The 26,581-nt window shown below is 44.0% G+C and overlaps 1 protein-coding gene across 8 annotated transcripts in view; it reads right to left on the bottom strand.

Annotated features, from left to right (window-relative positions):
• GMCL1 (germ cell-less 1, spermatogenesis associated) overlaps window positions 1-26,581 on the bottom strand; it is a 133,393-nt gene that overhangs the window by 20,210 nt on the left and 86,602 nt on the right. For all 8 annotated transcript variants that reach the window (XM_073653607.1, XM_073653600.1, XM_073653603.1 and 5 more), the window contains 2 exons: window positions 14,332-14,401; window positions 8,277-8,352 (listed from right to left, as the gene is read on the bottom strand). In XM_073653607.1, the coding sequence (XP_073509708.1) occupies window positions 8,277-8,352; window positions 14,332-14,401 (146 nt within the window). The remainder of the gene's footprint in view (window positions 1-8,276; window positions 8,353-14,331; window positions 14,402-26,581) is intronic.

Below are 26,581 nucleotides of genomic sequence, written 5' to 3' on the forward strand. Positions count from 1 at the left end.
GGCTCTCACAAGCCCACTATATCCCAGGCTGGAGAATGGAGATATGGCATGGATTACTGCATCTGAGAAATAAGGCTTCCTGCCGGAATCTGCTCGTTAGTACTGGTTGAAAGGTTTCATCTGCCGGTTTCTGTGTAATAACGGAGTCTTTCTATACAACTTGTCCTAGCACTCTGCTACATCTAAGGTCAGATCGATGGGAGCAGACATCCTGGACAAGTATGTACACCCTCAGTGACCCATATCTGTCAGACGATCTGTGTGCCGCCCATTTATCTTCCTTATAAAATCAATATTCTGATAAGTGAACCATGAACGGCAACTCAAACACCAGACGTCTCGTTCTACCGGTCTGCACATTTTCTACAAGCTGCAAGAACGTGTATCCTGGGGATATCTTGTAAGGAGAGATATGACGAGCAATGATAAACCCAGAAACCTCATTATACTGCGGATGTAGAAGATGCCTAACTTCACTTTTTATTGTCTCTTTCCTTCTTAGTGGTCAAAATCAATGCAAATTCTGTAAATGCAAGTCTAAGGCCACACATAAAAACCCAATAATAATAACTATCCTCTAAAGGGGGCCCCAACCCTAAAGAACGATTCTGTGGTAATCAGAGCAAACACAGCTATTAGATGTCTATATGGGCAAACAGATGGCAGATGAGGTTTAATGTTGATAAATGTGGAGTAATACACCACAGCCGGAATAATCGTATTGCTGCATATACATTAGATGGAAATATACTTGAGATTACAGTACAGGAGAATAATTTGGGTATTCTGGTTACAAGTAAGTTGAGCAGCAGTACTCAATGTCAGGCAGCAGTTGCAAAAGCAAACAAGATTTTAGGGTGCATATAAAAAAAGAAAAAAAAAAAAAAAGACACCAATGCAGGGCCAGGACAAGGCATTTTGGTGCCCTAGGCAGATGAAGCCAATTGCACCCCCTCAATGAAACCTCAGCCCCCAAATAAAGGAGTAGCTCAGAGATTAAGGTAACAGGACCCCTAACGCACCACCTCCACTCTCCCCCCAATGGGTCAGGTAACAAGCTCAGACGGAAAAAAAATATGATTATGATATACTTTAGGGACGAAGCTCAAAAGGAAGTGCAATTTCACAGTTAGATGTAGAATCATTTATAGTTTGCAGACCATTTACACAATACAAGAACAAATAGTGATATTCATTCCTGACAGCCTATATTTTAAATGTCAAACCCAAGGTTAGCCGTGGACACAAATAACTTAATTATAATGGGGGCCGTTTGGTTTCAATTAAGGTGTGCAGCATTAGGAGCAGGGGCGGAACTAAAGCCCGTGCAGCCGGTTCATTGAACGGGGGCCCCGAGGGAGAGGGGGCCCCTCCAGCCTCCAGCAGGGCCGCCATCAGGGCATGTCTGCCCTGACTCCAGTGTGGGGCCCAGCCGGTAGGGGCCCCCTTGGAGCCCTGTTGGGGGCCCCCTCTTGTGAGTCTCTCTCCTCATGGGGCCCCCGGCCCCATGCTAAGCGCCGGGTCCGGGACATCTCAGCGCTGCGCTGCGCTCCTGCGGCAGCGCCTTCATGATTCCCCTGATTTCCGGTCATGTGACGGCGCCGTCACATGGCCGGAAGGCAGGAGAACCTGGTGTCAGCGATTTGGATGAGCGCCAGGATTCTGCAGGGATCGCATGGGGGTAAGTATAACAAGTTTTGTTTTTTTCAAAATACAATTTACTAGGAGTGGGGGGAATGGGAGGTGTGTGTGTGTGTGTGTGTGTGTGTGTGTGTGTGTGTGTGTGTGTGTGTGTGTGTGTGTGTGTGTGTGTGTGTGAGATAAGAGATGCACATGGGGGGGGGAGATGATAAAAGATGCACATGGGGTGGGGGGAGATGATAAAAGATGCACATGGGGGGGAGATGATAAAAGATGCACATGGGGTGGGGGGAGATGATAAAAGATGCACATGGGGTGGGGGGGATGAGAGAGGTGCACATGTGGGGGGAGGGGGATGAGAGAGGTGCACGTGGGGGGAGGGGGGTGAGAGAGGTGCACGTGGAGGGAGGGGGATGAGAGAGGTGCACGTGGGGGGGGGGATGATAAAAGATGCACATGGGGTGGGGGGGATGAGAGAGGTGCACATGGGGTGGGGGGGATGAGAGAGGTGCACATGGGGGAGATAAGAGATGCACATGGGGGGGAGATAAAAGATGCACATGGGGGGGAGATAAGAGATGCACATGGGGGAGGGGGATAAGAGATGCACATGGGGGAGGGGGATAAGAGATGCACATGGGGGGAGATAAGAGATGCACATGGGGGGGATGAGAGAGGTGCACATGTGGGGGAGGGGGATGAGAGATGCACATGGGGGGGATGAGAGAGGGGCACATGTGGGGGAGGGGGATGAGAGAGGGGCACATGTGGGGGAGGGGGATGAGAGAGGGGCACATGGGGGGGTGGTGAGAGCTGCACATGGGGGGGATGAGAGAGGGGCACATGTGGGGGAGGGGGGTGAGAGAGGGGCACATGTGGGGGAGGGGGATGAGAGAGGGGCACATGTGGGGGAGGGGGATGAGAGAGGGGCACATGTGGGGGAGGGGGATGAGAGATGTGCACATGGGGGGGTGGTGAGAGCTGCACATGGGGGGGATGAGAGAGGGGCACATGTGGGGGAGGGGGATGAGAGAGGGACTCATGGGGGGGTGGTGAGAGCTGCTCATGGGGGGGTGAGAGCTGCACATGGGGGAATTGGGAGAAAATGAGCTGCACATGGGGGAATTAGGAGTAGGGGGATAATGAGCTGCACATAATGAATGTGGGGTGGGGGAGAGTAAATGATAAATGACGATGGGGTGGGGAGAGCACGGACATGATATAATGAATTGGGGCAGGGGGTGCATGTAAATAATGAATGCGGGGAGCAGGAAGTATAGAGTAGAGGTTCTAATTAAATTATATATTAAGTGCCTATTTACAGTTAATGGGGGCACCGTGGTGGATTACAATTTATATTTGGAATGGTAGGTTGCATAATAACTAACCATATATTGATGGTGGATGCACGTCTGTATTCAGCTGCGTAATGTAGAAGTTGGGGAATGTGCTCTAGATAACTGTGTTATTTTATGCAGAGACGAGTCCTGGCTGGAAGACGTGATGGCGGTCTGTGCTGGATGAAGGAGAAAAGCGTAGCTGAAGGACTTCACCTAGAGACGTCACCAGTGAGTCAGTGCATTACATGTACACTTACACTATATACTATGTACCGGGCTCCTGTGTATAATGTCACTGGTGATCACAGTATTACCTGTACACTATATACAGAGCTCCTGTGTATAATGTCACTGGTGATCACTGTATTACCTGTACACTGACACTATATACAGAGCTCCTGTGTATAATGTCACTGGTGATCACTGTATTACCTGTACACTGACAATATATACAGAGCTCCTGTGTATAATGTCACTGGTGATCCCTGTATTACCTGTACACTATATACAGAGCTCCTGTGTATAATGTCACTGGTGATCACTGTATTACCTGTACACTGACACTATATACAGAGCTCCTGTGTATAATGTCACTGGTGATCACTAGATTACCTGGACACTTACATTATACATACCATGTATAGAGCTCCCGTGTATTATGACACTTATGGTAATATTAGTAATGTGGTGGTAATATTAGTAATGTGGTGGTAATATGTGGTCTGGTCATGGTGTGGCAGTTTTTCTCCCTTCTGTGTGGTATTATTCGGTCACTATGTTGTGGTAATATGTGGTCTGGTGATGGTGTGGCGGTATTCCCTGTATGTGGTATTATTGGTCATTTAAAAAAAAATGTATATGACACATTCCCTTAAAGAAAACTAAATAAAAATATATCTAAAAAGAGTATTGGATATTTTAAGAAAATTTTAATAGGTTAGAGTAGGGCCCGGCCAGAAGAGTCTACCTTATCGTGGTGGCGGCTTTAAAAATCTTTTGGCCAAAACAAAAGCTGTTGGCTATGTATGTGGCACCGTCACATGGCCGAACGTCAGGAGAGCCTGGTGGCAGCGACGTGGACGAGCGCCAGGATTCTGCAGGGATCGCATGGGGGTAAGTATAACAAGTTTTATTTTTCTTAAATACAATTAATTAACTAGGAGTGGGGGGAATGGGAGATGCACATGGGGGGGATGAGAGATGCACGGGGGGGGGGATGAGAGATGCATCGGGGGGGTGAGCTGCACATGGGGGGGATGAGAGCTGCACATGGGGGGGTTATGTTTACATAACTTTGTTGCCTTATGAAGCGCAGGGGGGGCCCCCCAAAAATTTCTTGCACAGGGGCCCACTACAGTCTGTGTCCGCCCCTGATTAGGAGGATACCCTAATGGAAACTAAACAGACCCCATTATAGATAAAGAAATACGCATGATGATTTTTACGTCTGTCAGGTGACAAATACAGTTTGCAACAAAACTGATGGTGGTTCTAGTTCCATATTCATGTAGTGACTGTTTCGGTGATGGCACCAGAAACATCATCAGTAAATAAAAAGGTCACTAGAACAATCAATCATCAGTACATGAATACTGCACCAGAATTAGAATCAGTAGATAAATACATCATCAGAACTACCATCAGTACATGAATACATTACTACAACCATAATCCGTACATGAAAACATCATGAGAACCAGAATCTGTACAAAAGTACAATCATCAGTACATGTAGTGGTTTGCGAAAGTATTCACACCCCATGGATTTTTACCTATTTTGTTACATTACAACCGGTGTTTAAATATTTTTGTAAACCGATTTGTGTGTGAAGCACCAGCACCAAATAGTCTAAGTTGGTGAAGTGAGAAAAATACAGGCATAAATTAAATTAATGGGATAAAATAAATAAAAATTGGTATGTGCATATGTATTCACCCCTTTTGTTATGAAGCCCCTAAAAATTTCTGCTGCAAACAATTACCTTCATACGTCACATGCTTAGTGCAAGGAAGTTCCCTTGTGTGCTATCTAAATGTTACATGGTCTCTCAGTATATACACACTTTTTCTGAAAGGGCACAGCGGCTGCAACACCATGAAGCAAGCAGCACCACTAACCAAACAGCACCATGAAGTCCAATAAGAGCTCCAAACAAGTCAGGGACATAGTTGTTGAGACATAGAAGTCAAGGTTGAGTTATAAAAAAAATGTTCTTTACATGAACTAATGCAAACCATCAAAAAAACAATGAAATTCCAGGTTGTGAATTTCACAAACCACTGTATATGTTTCCACAACCACTATCAGTACATCAATACATCACCAGAACCACCATCAGAACATGACTACATCACCAAGCTTAGCACAATCAATTGTAATGTCAAGTCAGGCCCATATACACTCGTATCTAATGAATTCCCTGTATGTCCTTAAAAATGGTAAGGAGATGGTGAGAGTTATCAGCGATATCAGACTGCAGATGATACAGAAACCTCAGTACTGATGAAATGTAGTTAGGATTAATAAGTAAACATTTACATCCATGTACCTTATAGGTGACATCTTCTATAAGTTGTTGTTTTTTTTTTTGTTTTTTTTCTTTGTCTCCATGTTGTTTAGAAGCCATGGCGACTTTTCACATCCACGTGTTAATAGGGTTATTAAAATGCTATTTGCATAAAAATATCTGTCTATGCTATGACATAAATAAGCCCCTTATGATATATGACCTGCACAATGTCTGCCCTCATGAGATACACCAGATACACTGTCTGCCTAATGAGCTATAAGCACTCCACTGTCCACCATCATCAGCTATAACCACCACACCATCCGCCCTTATGAACCATGGTCTATACCATAGCTGTCCCTCTCCACCGATTCCCCTCTATATTTCCACACTGTCCGCCTCTCTCCATATTCATTGTGACCCCTCTTCACATTATGCCCTCATACTGCCCATCACGCTGCTCTCTCCAAACTGTACCCCCTCCTCACACTGTCCCCCTACACAGTAAGATGGTCACCACAATCGCCCACACAGTATGAAGTCCACAACAGCCCTCCATTATATAGCATGGTCACCACCACAGCCCCTCATATTTAGTATGATGTTCACCACAGCCCTCCATAAACCATATGATGGCCCCCACAGAACCCCATACAGTATTATGGTACCGATACTGTACAATGGCCCCTCAGCCCCTTATATACACAGCATAATGACACTCATAGCACCCCACACAGTATGATATCTACCACAGCACCCTATACAATATGGTCAGCACAGCCCCCTATACAGTATGGTCACAACAGCTGCCAATATAAGGTCCTCAATAGTCCCCAATAGAGTATGGTCACCACAGTCCCCTTTACAGTATGATGATGACTCCACAGCCCCCTACTACACAGTATGATGCCCCCCGCAGCCACTTATACAGTATGATTCCCTCCAAAAGATTTTATACAGTATGTCATCTCCACAGCCCCAACAGCCCCTCATACAGTATGATGCCCCCACACATCCTATCTATATATTATGATGTCCCCACAGCTCACCTACAAGTAACACACAGTCCCCAGTATAATATCCCCCACAGCCAGCCCCTCTTGTAATGTCCCCCACAGCCAACCCCTCATAATGTCCCCACAACCAGCTCTTCTTGTCATAACCCCAATTCATTGGCAAAATAATATGAGAAAAATAAAAAAAGCTTACACTCATCTAATCCAGGCTCCCCGTCCAGCGTAGCCCCCATCTCTTCTTCTGTCAGGTATAGTAGTGGGCGCTGGACAGCACGATGCAGTGACGTCATCCCGCCATCTACCGTCCCCTGTGTGTGCCAACTCAAATAGGGTGCAGGCTGGAAGTAGCTTGTGTTCAGATGGAGTGCCCGGCGGAGATGGGAGCGGATTACAGCTCCTCTGCTCCTGTCCCAGGCGACGCTCATATCAATTGTATTTTCATCTTATAGATGTAAATACAATTGAGTGCAGGGAAAGAGTGACGGATGGGATGCAGGCAGAGGGGTTAGTGATGTTAGAGACTGCACTATTCACTGTCCTGTGCTCCGGCTGTCAGTGTGGTGAATGTCTGCAGCCAGAGGCATTCGGCGGGGTCAGCTCTTTTTTTTTTTTTTGCCTAAGTGCGCCTCCTCGGTAAGGCAGCAGATAGAGCCCTTGGCGGGTGCCTACCTTGCCAGCCCCTTGTCCCGACCCTGCCCCAATATACTGTTAAACTTCTATAAATCACTTGTAAGGCCAAATCTAGAATATGGGATTAATTTTGAGCACCACATTTTAAAAAGGGTTATTGGAAAGTTAGAGTCAGTTCAAAGGCGGGTAACTAGGAAATTACATGGGATGGAAGGCCTCTATGATGAGAGGTTACAACAGTTAGGCTTATTAAGCTTAGAAAAAGGTTGCCTAGGAGGAGATCCCATTTAGGGTAGGTTCACATGAACATATAAAAAAATTGTTCAGCGCTGCACCCAGAAAAGCAGGACCTTTTTTATATATATAACTAGTGATGAAAAGTTGAACTTTATGGACCTGTGTCTCCTTAACATCTATAACTTTTATTATAAATGTGAGAAATCAGTGCCAAGAATGCAGTCAGGGAAAAATGCAGCCAAGTAAAACAAAAAAAAATCTATGCCGCAGGAATTTTTCAAATTCGTGACATATTACAGTACTATAATTGTGGATATCTATATATATTGGCTCAGGGTTAGCATTGCAGCCTTTCAGCGTTGGGGTCCGGGGTTCAAATCTAACCAAGGACAACATCTGCAAGGAGTTTGTATGTTCTCCCCAAGTTTGCGTGGGTTTCCTCCGGTTTCCTCCCACACTCCAAAGTCATACTGATAGGGAATGTAGATTGTGAGCCCCAGTGGGGACAGCAATGATAATGTAGGTAAATTGTCTGAATTGTAAAGCGCTGCGGAATACGTTGGCGCTATATAAATAAAAACATTATTATTATTTATAATCTATAATATATCTATATCTCTAGATACATCTATCCATCCATCTCTATATAGTTCAGCAGTTAAGGTTGCCGTAGAGTATATATTCTCGTGAATACCGACACATATGCTGCAACGCAAATCCGTACTGAACAACATCTCACCAGTCACAGTAAAAAATGACACCTCCAGCTAATGGCCGGGCCTATTACTTAATAACTTTCTGAAACAAACGTAGGAATCCATTAAAGAACAGGAAAGCAATTTTCTATAAATGCCGGTAATTTTTAGATAGAAAGGCAAAGCGCAGCCTTTTAACGTTCTTACATCACCGTCTTTCGCCAGTCTCCTGCCGCATCTCATGCTGTTGTTCTCCAGTTCTTCCTTATTGATTTCTTGAGGGCTACAACATAATGGCGAGATGGGTCTTACTCCATGAGTGTGACAAAAATGACACATACATAAAAAGATCCACACAAAAGGTTGATCGATTTGCGCTTCTTCCTAAATCTGTGCTTCTGGCTCTTTAAATCCCCAACATTCCCCAGCAGAAAAACCTCCAAAAAGTTTGGGATCGCATCAAACCGATAGAACCTTCTCGGGGGAGAAGTCTGCCTTTGTGATTTCTGGTTTCATCCGCAGTTCATGTTAATTACATTATGAAATGTTGTAATCAGTGTCTTAATTGGAAGGGAAACAAGCAATATCATACTCGCTTGTAGACAGGCGGTGATCTGAGAGTCGAGACTACATCAATCTAATTACTTGCAAGGAAAATATTCCAAAACATGTCAGAGTTGTTATTCATCATCCGAAAAAGCGGCTCTACCCAATCATTTATTCTATGGATCGGTAATACAGTTAGGTCCATATATATTTGGACAGAGACAACATTTTTCTAATTTTGGTTCTAGACATTACCACAATGAATTTTAAACAAAACATTTCAGATGCAGTTGAAGTTCAGACTTTCAGCTTTCATTTGAGGGTATCCACATTAAAATTGGATGAAGGGTTTAGGAGTTTCAGCTCATTAACATGTGCCACCCTGTTTTTAAAGGCACCAAAAGTAATTGGACAATTGACTCCAAGGCCATTTCATGGACAGGTGTGGGCAATCCCATTGTTATGTCATTCTCAATTAAGCAGACAAAAGGCCTGGAGTTGATTTGAGGTGTGGTGCTTGCATCTGGAAGGTTTTGCTGTGAAGTAAACATGCGGTCAAAGGAGCTCTCCATGCAGGTGAAACAAGCCATCCTTAAGCTGCAAAAACAGAAAAAACCCATCCGATAAATTTCTACAATATTAGGAGTGGCAAAATCTACAGTTTGGTACATCCTGAGAAAGAAAGAAAGCACTGGTGAACTCATCAATGCAAAAAGACCTGGGCGCCCACGGAAGACAACAGTGGTGGATGATCGCAGAATAATCTCCATGGTGAAGAGAAACCCCTTCACAACAGCCAACCAAGTGAACAACACTCTCCAGGAGGTAGGCGTATCAATATCCAAATCTATCATAAAGAGAAGACTGCATGAAAGTAAATACAGAGGGTTCACTGCACAGTGCAAGCCACTCATAAGCATCAAGAAGAAAAAGGCTAGACTGGATTTTGCTAAAAAACATCTAAAAAAGCCAGCACAGTTCTGGAAGAACATTCTTTGGACGGATGAAACCAAGATCAACCTCTACCAGAATGATGGAAAGAGAAAAATATGGCGAAGGCGTGGTACAGCTCATGATCCAAAGCATACCACATCATCTGTAAAACACGGCGGAGGCAGTGTGATGGCTTGGGCATGCATGGCTGCCAGTGGCACTGGGTCACTAGTGTTTATTGATGATGTGACACAGGACAGAAACAGCCGATTGAATTCTGATGTATTCAGAGCCATACTGTGTGCTCAGATCCAGCCAAATGCAGCCAAACTGATTGGTCGTCGTTTCATACTACAGATGGACAATGACCCAAAACATAAAGCCAAAGCAACCCAGGAGTTTATTAAAGCAAAGAAGTGGAATATTCTTGAATGGCCAAGTCAGTCACCTGATCTCAACCCAACTGAGCATGCATTTCACTTGTTAAAGACTAAACTTCAGACAGAAAGGCCCACAAACAGCAACTGAAAACCACCACAGTGAAAGCCTGGCAGAGCATCAAAAAGGAGGAAACACAGCGTCTGGTGATGTCCATGAGTTCAAGACTTCAGGCAGTCATTGCCAACAAAGGGTTTTTAACCAAGTACTAGAAATGAACATTTTATTTACAATTATTTAATCTGTCCAATTACTTTTGGTGCCTTTAAAAACAGGGTGGCACATGTTAAGGAGCTGAAACTCCTAAACCCTTCATCCAATTTTAATGTGGATACCCTCAAATGAAAGTTGAAAGTCTGAACTTCAACAGCATCTGAATTGTTTTGTTTAAAATTCATTGTGGTAATGTCTAGAACCAAAATTAGAAAAATGTTGTCTCTGTCCAAATATATATGGACCTAACTGTATATATTGTTCATGGGACAACTCCTCTCATTCCCATAGGGCAGTGATTATGCACCAGACAGCCCTGAGAATGGCAACTGCAGTTATTTCCCCAACTCCATTATTCGTATTCAGTTCAGTAAAATATCTGGCCTTAAAAGAAATAAAAACTGAATGTGTGAATATGACTTACAAGGGGAATCCATGTTATTTTAACAGGGAACCTGATTTTGTGGGAGTTCTTAATATGCAAGTATTCTAGGCTTTCCTCCTGCTCTGGTTCAGCCGTCCTCAGACTGCACAGCACTCCTTTTCTAATCATGGCTGCTGATGGAGGCGGATGTGACCTGTCCATCAACCTCATGCAGTGGAAAAACGCTGCACATGCTCCCCAAACTGCATGTAAGGAAGGTGGCAGGCACTGACAAGTGCAGGAGGAGAACCTGTAATCCTTATACATGAATAGGTGCCACAAAATCATGTTACTTGTTAAAGTAAATATAAAGTGGCCAATACTTTAAAGGGATTCTCCGAGAAAATAAATTAAATAGAGGAAATGTCATGATAAATAAATTGCTAAATACCTTTAAATAGCAAATTACACTCCTTTTGTCTAGAGAAGTAATCATTATAGAGTTAAAATGGTCACCCGCCTTTTTACACTGACAGAAACTGGTCTTAAAATAGGACCGTGGGCTGTGAGCATGTGCAGGAGGGAGCGCTGCGGCTGTGACCTCAAGAGAATATATATCACATACTGTGCAGCTATCTCCAGGTCACAGAGGACTGTTGTGGACAGCAATGTGAGCAGCCCCTTCCTACGTTAGCACCACTAGCATCTTCACTGTTAGATCTGAAGGACATGGTGGACAGCAGCCTCGTCTTACCTTAGCAACACTGGCGTCTCCAGTATTAGATCAGTAAGACATGGTTGACAGCAGTGAAATTAGCCTTTTCTAATAATGGAGGTACCAGGGTTGCTGAGATAAGAGACCACTCACACTGCTATCCACCCTGTCTTTCTGATCAATACTGGAGACACAATGGGTTCTGAGGTAAGAAGCCACTCACACTGCTGTCGACCCTATTGTTCTGATCCAATAGTGCAGATACCAGGTGTGCAAAGGTAAGAAGAGACTGCTCACACTGCTGTCCATCATGTATTTCTGATCCAATACTGGAGACCGCATGGGTGCTGAGGTAAAAGGAGGCAGCGCACACTGCTGTCCACCATGTCTAATACTGGAGACACCATGGGTAAAGATCAGAAAAACAAAATGGACAGTAGTGTGAGCAGCCTCTTCTTACTTCAGCACCCCTGGTATCTGCAGTATTAGATCAGAAATACATGGTGGACCAAGTGTGAGTGGCCTCTCTTTACTAGTATTAGATCAGAATATCCACTGTGAGAACATCATCCTACACCTGACAGTAAGGGATAGACCTTCCCGGTGCACATGCTCACAGGTACCTGTTCTATTAACCTGTTAAATCTGAAGAAGGGTTGAACTTAACGGACCGCTGTCTTTTTCAACCTGTGTGTGGAAGTACCACAGGGACAGAGTTTTGTCCATTGCACATCAAAAACAAATGACTTAAGAAGGAAATGGACCTAGGATCTGAATTAGCCCATTAAAAGGTACAATCCCGTGAACCAAGCTGACATTTTGAGGCATCAATGTCAGAGTCAGCCTCTAAAGGTTAGTCTATGCAAATCCGTAGGCAACATAAAACTGAAGGTTCAGGGAGACATTGTTCCTTTAATCATCTGACTTCAGGTTTGTCACATGGCTATTCCAAGAAGCTTTGAATTTCTTGTACCATCTATCATTTCCACAGCTAGGTCCCAGAGGCCTAGCAATGAGACTATTATTCACAGGTGAACTAAGGCGACACTGTATTTCGAGCACGGTAGATTTTCCCGTAGGACGGAGCTGAACACTTCCCCACTCCAAGAACTGAGGATCCTTTATGAGGCTGACAAGATGCAGCGGAGCAGATAGCAAGAGCGAGACAGTGCTGGCAGCCAGGCACAAGTATCATCATTACCACGCCGCTATTTAACAATGCCAAGGTATTTCAGGACGCTCAATTTAAAGGGACAAAGCTTTGCCTAAAAGCTGCAAGGCTTTAATACTGAGAGATCAAAAAGGAGTTTTCTTAGTAAATCTGACCTGATGTGAGGTTTCCCTTTGTAGCTTGGCTGACAATTCTCGGCCTCTACAAAATGAATTATGGGTCTTGTGAAACGAAGGATGATGGTTGCCGCTGCCAAGATATTTTTATGTTTGGGACTAAAGGCACTGCAATACGAGACTTGACCTTCATTCACACGTCCATAGGATCAGATCATGTATGGGCGGTCTGTCCTATGCCAAAAATGAGAATGGATCCTACTCCGCATTGGATTAAATTACGCTGGACCCAGTCTCTCCTGTGGCACAGGGCATACAGCTTTTCTATGGACCATTTAGGTCTGAAATATATGGTAGAGAAAAGAACCTCTATTACCGCAGTAGAAGGAGCGTGCAACAATATGGAGGTACAGCAAAGCCAATGGATTTCTATGGTACAGCCATGTGCCTATACTCATGCATGCTCGAATCACCAGAACATGCATTTCTTCTCTATAAGGAAAGGGGAGTAAGCTCACATTTGACAATTATTTTACCTGAGTATAAAAGGATTGGGTGTAGGGTTGAGCGAGGATGTTCTGTCCGAGTATGCTCGGGCCGAGCTCCGAGTATTTATAGCTGCTCGGTGATATGGTTGAATCGCTCCCGTGTGCATGATTTGCAACTGTTTGACAGCTTTATTACATGTGAGGAATGTGTAAGAAATAGACATTCCTCCCATGTATTAAAACTGTCAAACAGTCGAAATCATGCACACAGGAGCGATTTAACCTTATCACCGAGCAGCTGTAATTACTCGAAGCTCGGCCCGAGCATGCTCGGCGAAAGGGTTAACAGAACATACTCGCTCAACACTAATTGGGTGTGATAAAATTCCCCAAGCCCAAATCTTTTCCACCATTGAGGAAGATACAGAAAACCCCCATACACATTAGAGAGCCAGACAAGACAAAGTTTGGACAACATCCATATAATGTGACTAAGGTGGCTGGCCAGTTATTGCCCTTATTTTATTCCCACTGCTCCCGAGTAACATGATGAAGTTTTTTTTTTTCTTAAATCAGTCAGAGTTCCAGAGATAAAGGCCTTTTTAGTATAAGGGATTGTCCGGCCTTAGGCCCAAGTCTACAGTCACTATGTGACTGCAGACTTGTGAATTCTCACAGTGTGCACTGGGACAGTTTCCTGAGGCTGGTAGCGGTGGACGCGTGACTAAGTATGTGATTTGCATACAGTCAGGTGCTGATTACATGGGCACGGGCTCGCTCAATGCAAGTGTATTGAGCGAGGCTGTACATTGTGTATAATTGTATGCAAATCACATACTTGCGGTCATATGAGTCACCGCTCTCGGCGCCGGGGAATACTCGCATTGAGTGTGCTTCACAACGCTAAAGTCACAGAGTGACTGCAGACTTGTAGTCTGAGGCCGGACAAATCTTTAATGCTACTTTTTAGCCAAGGGGCGTTGCTCACATTGTAATAATGTAGAGCAGCCTAAAGTTGTGCCCCAGAGAATCATGTGAGCCGCACCACTTTAGAAAAGACCATAAAAATTTGCGCTAAGCAAAAAAAGGCCCATATGTCTGGAATAAAACAGCTGATTTAACAAAAAAAAACAATACTCCGGGGAACAGCGGAAATAACATGAGCAAATACTGGTCACTTTGACCCGGTAACAGGTCCTTTTTAGCTAAAGGACTTGTTTTCTTCTTGAGACGTCTGCATAGCTTATGACATGGTCTTGAATAGAGGAATACACTCACCCCGTGTCATTATCCTGCTCTGCGCGGAGCATGGTGAACCACTGCTGCTTGTATATGGAGGACAACCACTCTGAAATGAGAAACCAACAATGAACTTCACTGCTAGAAATGATACCATTATACCACTGCTCTTCACACTTGGCTACACATCACAGCTTGGTGATCAGTGGGGGTCCCTACAATCAGTTATGTATCACCTACCACTTAAAGGGAATAAGTCATCAAAAAATAAACTATTGTTTAAATCAGGTATTTGTGTTAAATGCATTTTTAATAAATGGTTGGCAACGTTTTATTCTATACCACAATCTTCATTAAAAGTAAAAATTTAATTTCACACTTGTAACTGGTGCTTTTGTAGACCCCTATTTCCTCTTCCTGGAAATGTACATTAGCAGCAATGGACAGATCCCGACCCTATCTTTTGTACCGACGCATCTAATGAGAGTGTGCAAAGGTCATTGTGAAGGGTTGGGAGCAGGGTCAGCGGTGACATTGGTGGATCCTGTGTTATCAGCTGTCTATTCTGCCTCTAATGATAAGGAATCTGTTGTAAACTCTTCCTAAAAGGACAGGAAGAACAATTCTAAAATAGCCTCAGTGGCCGATGTGAAAATTACCGGATCAGCAATTTTGTTTTTATAATAATGATTGTGATATGAAAAAAAAAATAGATTTCAAAAATAAAAAAATAAAATACCAAAACACAAAAAATGGATTTAAACAAGAAGTCATTTTCTGATGACACATTCTCTTTAACTGTATTGAACTTTCATTAGCAGACCCTTCAAAATTCTCTCCCAAGCCTGAGGAATAGCTCCTAGGTAGGGATGAGCGGACCTGTGGAAGGTCGGGTTCGGCCGAACTTTAGTCCAAAGTTTGGTTTGTGTACCTGAACTTTAACAACAACCCAAACCCTATAAAAGTCAATGGGAACCTGAACTTTGGTTGTCTTACTCTCTCCAAACACGAAAACAGACTTCTGGGAGAAGTACGTGTCTGCTACAAACCTCGAACTTTACAGTTTGGGTTCGCTCATCCCTACTCCTAGGACATGGGGGACTGCTGCAGCCATCACTGTGGAGCAGAGCGGAGGGTCTGCTGCTGCTGGTATCATACTGAGCGGCAGATTAGGGCTTTTTTTCTCCCAGCCTATTACCCGCAGCATAGCTAAGCTTAAAAAGTTTACACATGATTTCCTTCTACAAAAAAAAAAAAGCATTAGTGCAGTGTATGTCAGAGGTAGTCATTTATCAGGGTTACATGAGGACAGGAGGTTTGTTTGGCAGTCCTTTCTTCTGGTTGAGAACTCAGCAGGTGAAAAGAACAAATGTCTTATTTTCCCAAGGTATCTGTAGTATCTGCGAGTTCCTCATTGTTCCGCTGTGTGTCTCACTTCTACCACTGTGTATTGTAATTTGGTGCGATTAAAACATTGATTTGTTGACGTGATATCCTGGAAGCAAAAGAGCAATTTGTAAAAAAAAAAAAAAAAAAAAAAAAACCTCTTGGATTTTTTCTCTTTGTGTATTAAAGAATCAATAATGTCTGTTCCCATTAGATGCAGCAGTTTTGCTAATCGTGTGGGCTGAGATTCGCTTCCGATTCTGCACAATGATGCCTTTTGGCTACTGAAATTGTGGTGTGGACCCCATAACACCAGTGCCATAGAATATGTACTGGAACAGAAGCCTCTGTGGATCGACCGATATTGCAGTGGTCACTAATATATAGCGATATTTGGAAAAAAAAAAAGGGTGCCAAGAATCGGTCATTGGATTGCTAGATTTGGGGAAGTTCTTCTATCTGGATATTGCACAGCTGGAAACAAATTCACCCCACAAAATTTAATATGCATTAGATTGGAATAGTTTTCCCACCATCTTTTATTAATGACACATTTGTGAATATTCTCCAATCACTTCAGAGTCCCTTGCTCAAGTGCATCTACAAAAATTGTGTATTCCATTTAAAGGGAACCCATCAGCATGTTCTTACAAATGGAAGCAGGGGTATGGCTGTGTAGGCGCTTGTCCTCTATTTTTTTTGTAGTGATCCAACGTGCCGTGCCAGACAGGAGAAATCTTAAGTAAATGTCACATGCAAATGAGACTCGAAGTGCACTAGGGGCGTGGAAGAAGCAATCCAAGTGCATTGGGCAAAAAATGAGCCAATATTAGTATTTAATGTAACCTTCAGGTTAGCCATGGTTATGGAGCAGTCTAGTTTTCCAGGATTAAATGCGATGCAGCCACTCTCTAATTGTCCCAGTGTATCAGTAATAGTAGACGAGGGAACTTGGCAAAAGGGAAATTTTAACCAAGGCTATCATTTTGAGTTTAAAGCTACAAATGGAGACCAATTAGTTTCCATGACAAGCAAACTGACAAACACTGGATGATCTGGTCTTGCAGCTGCATTTCCTTTGATCTTTCCTTTTACCTGTCTCCTAGTGTTTGCCGACCTACAAAAGTAAGAAGTGCAAGATATTTGAAGTATGACTAGGTTTAAAGAGTGACTTTTTTTATTTAATCATCCTTCAGACATTGCAAAGTTATGAATTTTTGCAATCTACTTCATTGGCTTATTTTGCTTCCTTTGCTCCCAATCATCATGCAGCAGCGATGTTTCATGCTCCTTTGGAAAGGCCTTTAAACTCCTGTACACTATATTCTTACAAAAGGTAGAGGGGAATTCCCATCTGAGTATCAGGGTGGGGAGCAGAGGCTCAGACAAGAGAATTCCCATCCGAGTATCAGGATGGAGAGTAGAGGCTCAGACAGGAGAATTCCCATCCGAGCATCAGGGTGGAGAGCAGAGGCTCAGACAGGAGAATTCCCATCCGAGCATCAGGGTGGAGAGCAGAGGCTCAGACAGGAGAATTCCCATCCGAGCATCAGGGTGGAGAGCAGAGGCTCAGACAGGAGAATTCCCATTCGAGTATCAGGGTGGGGAGCAGAGGCTCAGGAGAATTCCCATCCGAGTATCAGGGTGGAGAGCAGAGGCTCAGACAGGAGAATTCCCATCCGAGTATCAGGGTTGGGAGCAGGGGCTCAGACAGGAGAATTCCCATCCGAGTATCAGGGTGGAGAGCAGAGGCTCAGACAGGAGAATTCCCATCCGAGTATCAGGGTGGTGAGCAGGGGCTCAGACAGGAGAATTCCCATCCGAGTATCAGGGTGGAGAGCAGAGGCTCAGACAGGAGAATTCCCATCCGAGTATCAGGGTGGGGAGCAGAGGCTCAGACAGGAGAATTCCCATCCAAGTATCAGGGTGGGGAGCAGAGGCTCAGACAAGAGAAATCCCATCCGAGTATCAGGGTGGGGAGCAGAGGCTCAGACAGGAGAATTCCCATCCGAGTATCAGGGTGGGGAGCAGAGGCTCAGACAGGAGAATTCCCATCCAAGTATCAGGGTGGGGAGCAGAGGCTCAGACAAGAGAAATCCCATCCGAGTATCAGGGTGGAGAACAGAGGCTCAGACAGGAGAATTCCCATCCGAGTATCAGGGTGGGGAGCAGAGGCTCAGACAAGAGAAATCCCATCCGAGTATCAGGGTGGAGAGCAGAGGCTCAGACAGGAGAATTCCCATCCGAGTATCAGGGTGGAGAGCAGAGGCTCAGACAGGAGAATTCCCATCCGAGTATCAGGGTGGGGAGCAGAGGCTTAGAATGGAGAATTCCCATCCGAGTATCAGGGTGGAGAGCAGAGGCTCAGACAGGAGAATTCCCATCCGAGTATCAGGGTGGGGAGCAGAGGCTCAGAATGGAGAATTCCCATCCGAGTATCAGGGTGGAGAGCAGAGGCTCAGACAGGAGAATTCTCATCCGAGTACCAGGGTGGAGAACAGAGGCTCAGACAGGAGAATTCCCATCCGAGTATCAGGGTGGAGAGCAGAGGCTCAGACAGGAGAATTCCCATCCGAGTATCAGGGTGGAGAGCAGAGGCTCAGACAGGAGAATTCTCATCCGAGTACCAGGGTGGAGAACAGAGGCTCAGACAGGAGAATTCCCATCCGAGTATCAGGGTGGAGAGCAGAGGCTCAGACAGGAGAATTCCCATCCGAGTATCAGGGTGGAGAGCAGAGGCTCAGACAGGACAATTCCCATCCGAGTATCAGGGTGGAGAGCAGAGGCTCAGACAGGAGAATTCCCATCCGAGTACCAGGGTGGGGAGCAGAGGCTCAGGCAGGAGAATCCTGGGGAGCAGAGGCTCAGACAGGAGAATTCACATCCGAATACAAGGGTGAGGAGCAGAGGCTCAGACAGGAGAATTCCCATCCGAGTACCAGGGTGGGGGGCTGATGCTCAGATAGGAGAATTCCCATCCGAGTACCAGGGTGGGGAGCAGAGGCTCAGACAGGAGAATTCCATACTCAGATTGGTGAATATAGTGGAGGGCCATCTGCATCCTGTCTCCTCCATACACTGTGACCCAGTCTTCTGGTACTTATCTGCACACAGCCTCCGATCCTCACAAGATCTCCTTCTCTACTACCCTCTTATCTCCTCTTCCCACAATCACATAAAAGATTTCTCCCGTGCATCCCCCCTACTAGAACTCTCTACCCCAACATATCAGGCACTCGCCTACCGTTGAAACCTTCAAAAAAGGAACCTGAAGACCCACCTCTTTCAACAAGCCTACAACCTGCAGTAACCCTCGCTCCACCATACCGCTGCACGACCAAATTAGGGCAGGCTCTATAACTTGCTGAAAACAATCGAGTTAAATACCTTGTAAAAATCTCTACACTCCCATGATTCTGCCATTTTTTTCCCCATCCTGCATTGCATTGCTCCATTGCAAAGATATTCACATTTGTTGCTTTTGGAACACCGTATGTATATGAAATTTCTGCTAGCAGTCCAACTGGGCCTTTTTTTCCACTGTGGGGAAATGCGCTTCCATCCCTCCATCAAAAACGCTGGTAACCGCAGCGCAGCAATGTCTGAGACTGCAAACTAAGTTACCGAGCTGTGGTTATTAGCATCTGGGAGCTATGCAAGTGCACACCCCTGAAAAAACACTGAAGAAATGACCAGTTGCACTAGAAGCAGAGATTTCACATAGTGCGCGCCTCCAAAAGCAACAAATGTGAATCTCTCTGCAATGGAGCAACGCAGCGCAAAAAGGAAAAAAGCGGCAGAATCGTGGGAAATAAGGGATTTTACATGGTGTTGAACTCGATGTTTTTTGAGCAAGAGATACATCCATGTGAGAGGGAGTATGAGGGAGGGTGACCCACATCGTGGCCGTGAGTATGAGCTCCTGTGCATGTATCTAAGCACAATTCATTGAATTAGCCTCTTGATGTGCCCAATAAGTATAGTAATAGGCGAAAATCGTTGAGGCACTCCGATATAGTATTTAGGGATTAGATATAAACGCTCCTCTATCTGTGCCAGTGACGGAAAATAGTCATTAGCCTCTCAGTGATGAGAAGGGGCAACACGTGCTTGGGGGGATGTGTATTAAATGGATGGATGGATGAGAATGTATCTGACCTCTCCATATATTGGAAATGATTCATCCTCTAATATACACTGCTCAAAAAAATAAAGGGAACACTTAAACAACAGAATATAACTCCAAGTAAATCAAACTTCTGTGAAATCAAACTGTCCCACTTAGGAAGCATCACTGATTGACAATCAATTTCACATGCTGTTGTGCAAATGGAATAGAGAATAGATGGAAATTATTGGCAATTAACAAGACACACTCAATAAAGGAGTGGTTCTGCAGGTGGGGGACCACAGACCACATCTCAGTACCAATGCTTTCTGGCTGATGTTTTGGTCACTTTTGGATGTTGGTTGTGCTTTCACACTCATGGTAGCATGTGACGGACTCTACAACCCACAGAAGTTGCTCAGGTAGTGCAGCTCATCCAGGATGGCACATCAATGCGAGCTGTGGCAAGAAGGTTTGCTGTGTCTGTCAGCGTAGTGTCCAGAGGCAGGAGGTGCTACCAGGAGACAGGCCAGTACACAAGGAGATGTGGAGGGGGACGTAGGAGGGCAACAACCCAGCAGCAGGACCGCTACCCCCGCCTTTGTGCAAGGAAGAACAGGAGGAGAACTGGCAGAGCCCTGCAAAATGACCTCCAGCAGGCCACAAATGTGCATATGTCTGCACAAACTGTAAGAAACCGACTCCATGAGGGTGGTATGAGGGCCCGACTTCTACAGATGGGGGTTGTGCCCACAGCCCAACACCATGCAGGACGCTTGGCATTTGCCATTGAACACCAGGATTGGCAAAGTCGCCACTGGCGCCCTGTGCTCTTCACAGATGAAAGCAGGTTCACACTGAGCACATGTGACAGACTTGACAGAGTCTGGAGACGCCATAGAGAGCAATCTGCTGCCTGAAACATCCTTCAGCATGACCGGTTTGGCAGTAGGTCAGTAATGGTGTGGGGTGGCATTTCTTTGGAGGGCCGCACAGCCAGAGGTAGCCTGACTGCCATTAGGTACCGAGGTGAGATCCTCAGACCCCTTGTGAGACCATATGCAGGTGCGGTTAGCCCTGGGTTCCTCCTAGTGTAGGACAATGCCAGATCTCATGCGGCTGGAGTGTGTCAGCAGTTCCTGCAAGATGAAGGCATTGAAGCTATGGACTGGCCCGCCAGTTCCCCAGACCTGAATAAGCACATCTGGGACATCATGTCTCGCTCCATCCACCAACATCACGTTGCCCCACAGACTGTCCAGGAGTTGGCAGATGCTTTAGTCCAGGTCTGGGAGGAGATCCCACAGGAGACCATCCGCAACCTCATCAGGAGCATGCCCAGGCGTTGTAGGGAGGTCATACAGGCACGTGGAGGCCACACACAATACTGAGCCTCATTTTGACTTGTTTTAAGGACATTATATCAAAGTTGGATCAGCCTGTAGTGTGTTTTTCCACTTTAATTTTGGGGGTGACTCCAAATCCAGGATTCCATTGGTCAATAAATTTGATTTCCATTGATGATTTTTGTGTGATTTTGTTGTCAGCACATTCAACTTTGTACAGAACAAATTATTCAATGAGAATATTTCATTCATTCATATCTAGGATGTGTTATTTGAGTGTTCCCTTTATTTTTTTGAGCAGTCTATTAGGAGCTGTTGTATAAGCAGTCAATGATTTGAATAATCTTTCAGATAGAACAGACACAAGGTATTTATTGGAGGGTATGGACTCTCAAAGCATACTTACATCAGAGTGTCCAAATAGAAAGGATATACACTGAAGTGGATTTAATTTAGTCCCAATGTATCAGATATTTTGTTGGCCATAAACCACTAAACCGAATAGAATATATTGCAATATATAGTTAGATCAGAGCTATGCACTTTATACCTATATGGGGCGCTAATCTACACCCTTTATAACTTCTCTGACACAGTTGTATGTAGTTGGGTTTAGAACCTTGAGTGGGCATTTCCCTTAAGGATATATTAGGGGGTTGTTTAATGACTATTAAAAGGCACACGGTTCTCATTTTTATCTTTATTAGTATTCATGATATGATCCTGATACTTACATATTAGGGCATAGTGGATAGACTGCCAAAAGCATGGTGGATAATATTTAACATTTTAATAATTAAAGGTTATATTTAACACTATTTTAGTTCATCAGTCAGTGAATTTATTGTTTTGTTGGATTTGCAATTGTGAGTTCTATGGTTCTCCATCAGTGAATATGTATAACTATTCACTCTCCTAAAGTCAGTACTTTTAGAGTCTCCTTTTGCGGCAATTACAGCTGCAAGTTGCTTTGGATAAGTTTATGAGCTTTCCACATCTTGCCACTGGGATTTTTGCCCATTCCTCAAGGCAAAACTGCTCCAGCTCCTTCAAGTTAGATGGTTTCCTCTGGTGAACAGCAATCTTCGTGTCTGACCACAGACTCTCAATTGGATTAAGGTCTGGGCAGTGACTGTCACTACAAAACATTTACACGTTTCCCCCTAAACCACTTGTGTGTTGCTCTAGCAGTATGCTTTGGGTCACCGTCTTGTTGGAAGGTGAATCTCCGTCCCAGTCTCAAATCACTGACCGAGTGAAACAAGTTTTGCTCAAGAATATTCATGCATTTCGCACCATCCATCTTCCCCTCGACTCAGACCATTTTCCCTGTCTCTGCTGCCGGAAAAAAAAATACTCATGATGCTGCCACCACCATGTTTCACTGTGGGGATGTTGGTCTTGGGGAGATGAGCTGTGTTGGTTTGGCGCCAGACATAGTATTTACCTTGGTGGCCAAAAAGTTCAATTTTGGTCTCATCTGACAACAGCACCTTCCTCCATACATTTGTGGAGCTTTCCATGTCTTTTGGCAAACTCAAAACGAGCTGTATAATTTGTGTGTGTAAGCAAATGCTTTTTTCTGCCCACTCTTCCATAAAGGCCACCTGTGTGGAGTGTATGGCTTATTGTGGTCGTATGGACAGAAACTTCAGTCTCTGCTTGGGAACTCTGCAGTTCCCTCGGGGTTGCTTTTGGTCTCTGTGCTTCCTCTCTGATTAATGCCCTCCTTGCCCAGGCTGAGAGTTTTGGTGGGCAGCTCTCTCTTGGTAGGCTTGTTGTGGTATTATGTTCTTTCCATTTGTTGTTAATGGATTTGATGGTGCTCCAGGGGGATCATCAGAGATTGAGAAAAAAAAAAAAATTATAACTCAACCCTGACTTGTATTTCTCAACAAAGTTTTTTCCTGACTTGTTTGGAGATCTCCCTGGTCTTCATGGTGTTTGGTTAGTGGTGCTTCTTGCTTAATGGTGTTGCCGCCTTTGTGGCCTTTCAGAAAAGGTGTGTATATACTGACAGACCGTGTGACACTTAGATTGGACACAGGTGGACTTCCTTTCACTAAGCATGTGACTTATGAAGGTAATTGCTTGCACCAGAAATTTTTAGGGGCTTCATAACAAAAGGGGTAAATACATATGCACATGTCAATGTTTAGTTATTTGATCCCATAAATGTAATTTATGCCTATATTTTTTATCACTTCAACTTAAGACTAATCGAATTACAAAAATATTTAAACACAGGTTGTAATGTAACAAAATAGGTAAAAAGACAAGGGGGACCCACAGAAGCAGGAGGATCGAGAGGCAGTCAGCACCCATACTGCTCAGGAACCAGTACCAGGCTCTCACGCAGGAGAACCATGAAGAAATACCGCAAAATAAGACTTTGCCAGCAATGAAGAACCTTGTAAGCCCTCAGAATCCTCCTGGATGGAGAAAGAAGAATGTTGTGAAGAAAAAACGGAGAGTGGTGGTCATGGGGGATTCCCTGCTAAGAGGAACAGAGGCCGCTATCTGCAGACCAGACATAACCTCAAGAGAAATGTGCTGTCTTCCAGGAGCAAAAATTAAAGATGTGTCTGACAGGATATCAAGACTCTTCAGACCTACAGATCACTACCCATTCCTGCTAATACATGTGGGGACAAATGACACCGCAAGAAAGGACCTGGAAACCATCTGCAGTGACTTTGAAGACTTAGGCAAGAAAGTGAAAGAATTGGGAGCGCAGGTGGTCTTCTCATCCATCCTCCCAGTGGATGGCCATGGAACAATGAGGTGGAATAAGATTCTACAGGTGAACAACTGGCTACGTCGATGGTGCCGTCAACAAGGATTTGGATTTCTGGATCACGGAATGAATTACCTATACGATGGACTACTTGCTAGAGATGGGGTGCACCTTACGAAGACTGGAAAACGTGTATTTGGAAGTCGCCTTGCTACACTCATCAGGAGAGCTTTAAACTAGAACAATGTGGGAAGGGAAGCAAAAGGCCAGAAAAAGCCATACAGCTGACAAATACTATTGAGATCTCTGCTACTGGAAGTGGAAAGGAAGAACAAAGACAAAACAATTTAAATAATAAAAATATGGGAGGAAGAGAAACCAATCACAAACTAAAATGTTTTTATACAAATGCACAAAGCATGGGCAACAAACAAGGAGAATTAGAACTACTAATGCAGGAAAAGGAATATGATGTCATTGGAATCACTGAAACTTGGTGGGACGATACACATGATTGGAATACAAGGCTAAAAGGATACAACTTATTTGCAAGAAACAGACTTGATAAACGAGGAGGAGGTGTCGCATTGTATGTTAGAAAAGCGTATATCTGCACAGAGATTGAAGCTTCAGAGACTGGGAGTTCTGTGGAAACTGTTTGGGTAAGAATACAAGGAGAGAACAACGGAAAGGACACCATTGTAGGCATTTACTACAGGCCACCTGGGCAAGCTGAAGATATGGATGAACTCTTTATGTATCAAATGACCAAGTTCTCCAAAAAATATGACGTAGTGGTCATGGGAGATTTCAACTATCCAGACATTTGTTGGGAATCTCTCTCAAGTAAAACTAACAGGTCAAGCAAATTCTTATCCTCTCTTGCTGACAACTTTATCTTCCAAAAGGTAGGGGAGAAAACAAGGGGATCTGCTACTTTGGATCTAATCCTTATAAACAGGGAGGAAATGGTTGAGGAGGTAAAGGTGGCTGGGACCCTAGGAGGCAGCGATCATGCTATTATAGAATTTTGGATAACTAGAGGAGGAAGACATGTGAAGACTCAAACTTCAAGGTTAGATTTTAGAAAGGCAGATTTTAAGAGACTCAGAAAGAGAATAGGAGGGATCCAATGGCTGGATGTCCTTAAGCACAAAAATGTCCAGGAAGGATGGGAAATTTTTAAAAATGAGATTCTCAAAGCACAATCGTTAACAATCCCGAAAAGTAGGAAGAATGGGAAGCATTTAAGGAAACCAGGATGGATTAACACAGAACTTAAACACATGCTAAAAAGAAAGAAAGAAATGTTTATTAAATGGAAAGAGGGAGGCATATCTAAAGAAGATTATAATGCAGTCTGCAGATCCTGCAGGGCACGTATCAGGTTAGCTAAAGCTGACAATGAATTAAGGCTTGCAAGAGATGTCAAAAGCAATAAAAAAGGATTTTGGGGGTATGTCAAAAGTAAAAGAAAAGTCAAAGATGCTATAGGATTTTTACAGGATGAAAATGGAGAAATGGTAAGAGAGGATGTTGAGAAGGCCGAACTTTTTAACTCCTATTTTGCATCTGTTTTCTCTCAGAAAGAAAATGTAACATCAACTAATCTTCACTGTCCTTTTAAAGGAATAGAGGAATCCAAGTTATCTGTAAACAGAAAGATTGTGAGGGAATATTTAGCTAACATAAATGAGTTCAAGTCTCCAGGTCCAGATGAATTACACCCCAGAGTACTGAAGGAGATCGTAGAAGAAATTTTAGAACCACTCTCCATAATCTTTGAAAATTCTTGGAGAACAGGAGAAGTCCCAGAAGACTGGAGAAGAGCAAATGTTGTTCCTATCTTCAAAAAGGGGAAGAAGGTGGACCCAGGGAACTATAGGCCGGTGAGTCTGACTTCTATACCAGGAAAGATCTTTGAACAAATTATTAAACAACATGTATGTAAGTACCTGGATAAGAATGAAGTGATTAACCAGAGTCAGCATGGGTTTGTAACTAACAAGTCATGTCAGACTAACTTAATTTCCTTCTATGACAGAATCACTGACTGGGTGGATCAGGGAAATGCTGTAGATATAGTATATCTTGACTTCAGCAAAGCATTTGACAAAGTATCTCACACCATCCTTATTGAAAAAATGACCAAGTATGCAATGGACCAGGCAACTGTTAGGTGGATTCATAACTGGCTTAGTGATCGGACTCAAAGGGTGGTTGTAAATGGCTTCACATCCAGCTGGATGAATGTCTCAAGTGGGATACCACAGGGCTCCGTCCTGGGACCTGTATTGTTCAACATCTTTATCAATGATTTAGATGAAGGAATTGAGGGTAAACTGATTAAATTTGCTGATGACACAAAGCTAGGAGGGATAGCTAATACTAGAGAAGAGAGAGGGAAGATTCAAAAAGACCTAAATAAACTGGAGCAGTGGGCAGCAACCAACAGAATGGTTTTTAACAGGGAAAAATGCAAAGTACTACATCTGGGCAATAAAAATGAAAAAAGCATATACAGAATGGGAGGAATAGAGCTAAGCAACAGTACATGTGAAAAAGACTTAGGTATACTAATAGATCATAGACTGAACATGAGTCAACAGTGTGATGCAGCAGCAAAAAAGGCAAATACAATTCTGGGATGTATTAACAGAAGCATACAGTCTAGATCACGTGAAGTCATTATCGGTCTTTACTCCTCTTTGG

Source organism: Phyllobates terribilis, unplaced genomic scaffold (genome assembly GCF_046119375.1).
Source record: "Phyllobates terribilis strain yellow unplaced genomic scaffold, ASM4611937v1 Scaffold_11__3_contigs__length_659146591, whole genome shotgun sequence".
NCBI classification, from domain to species: Eukaryota; Metazoa; Chordata; class Amphibia; order Anura; family Dendrobatidae; genus Phyllobates; species Phyllobates terribilis.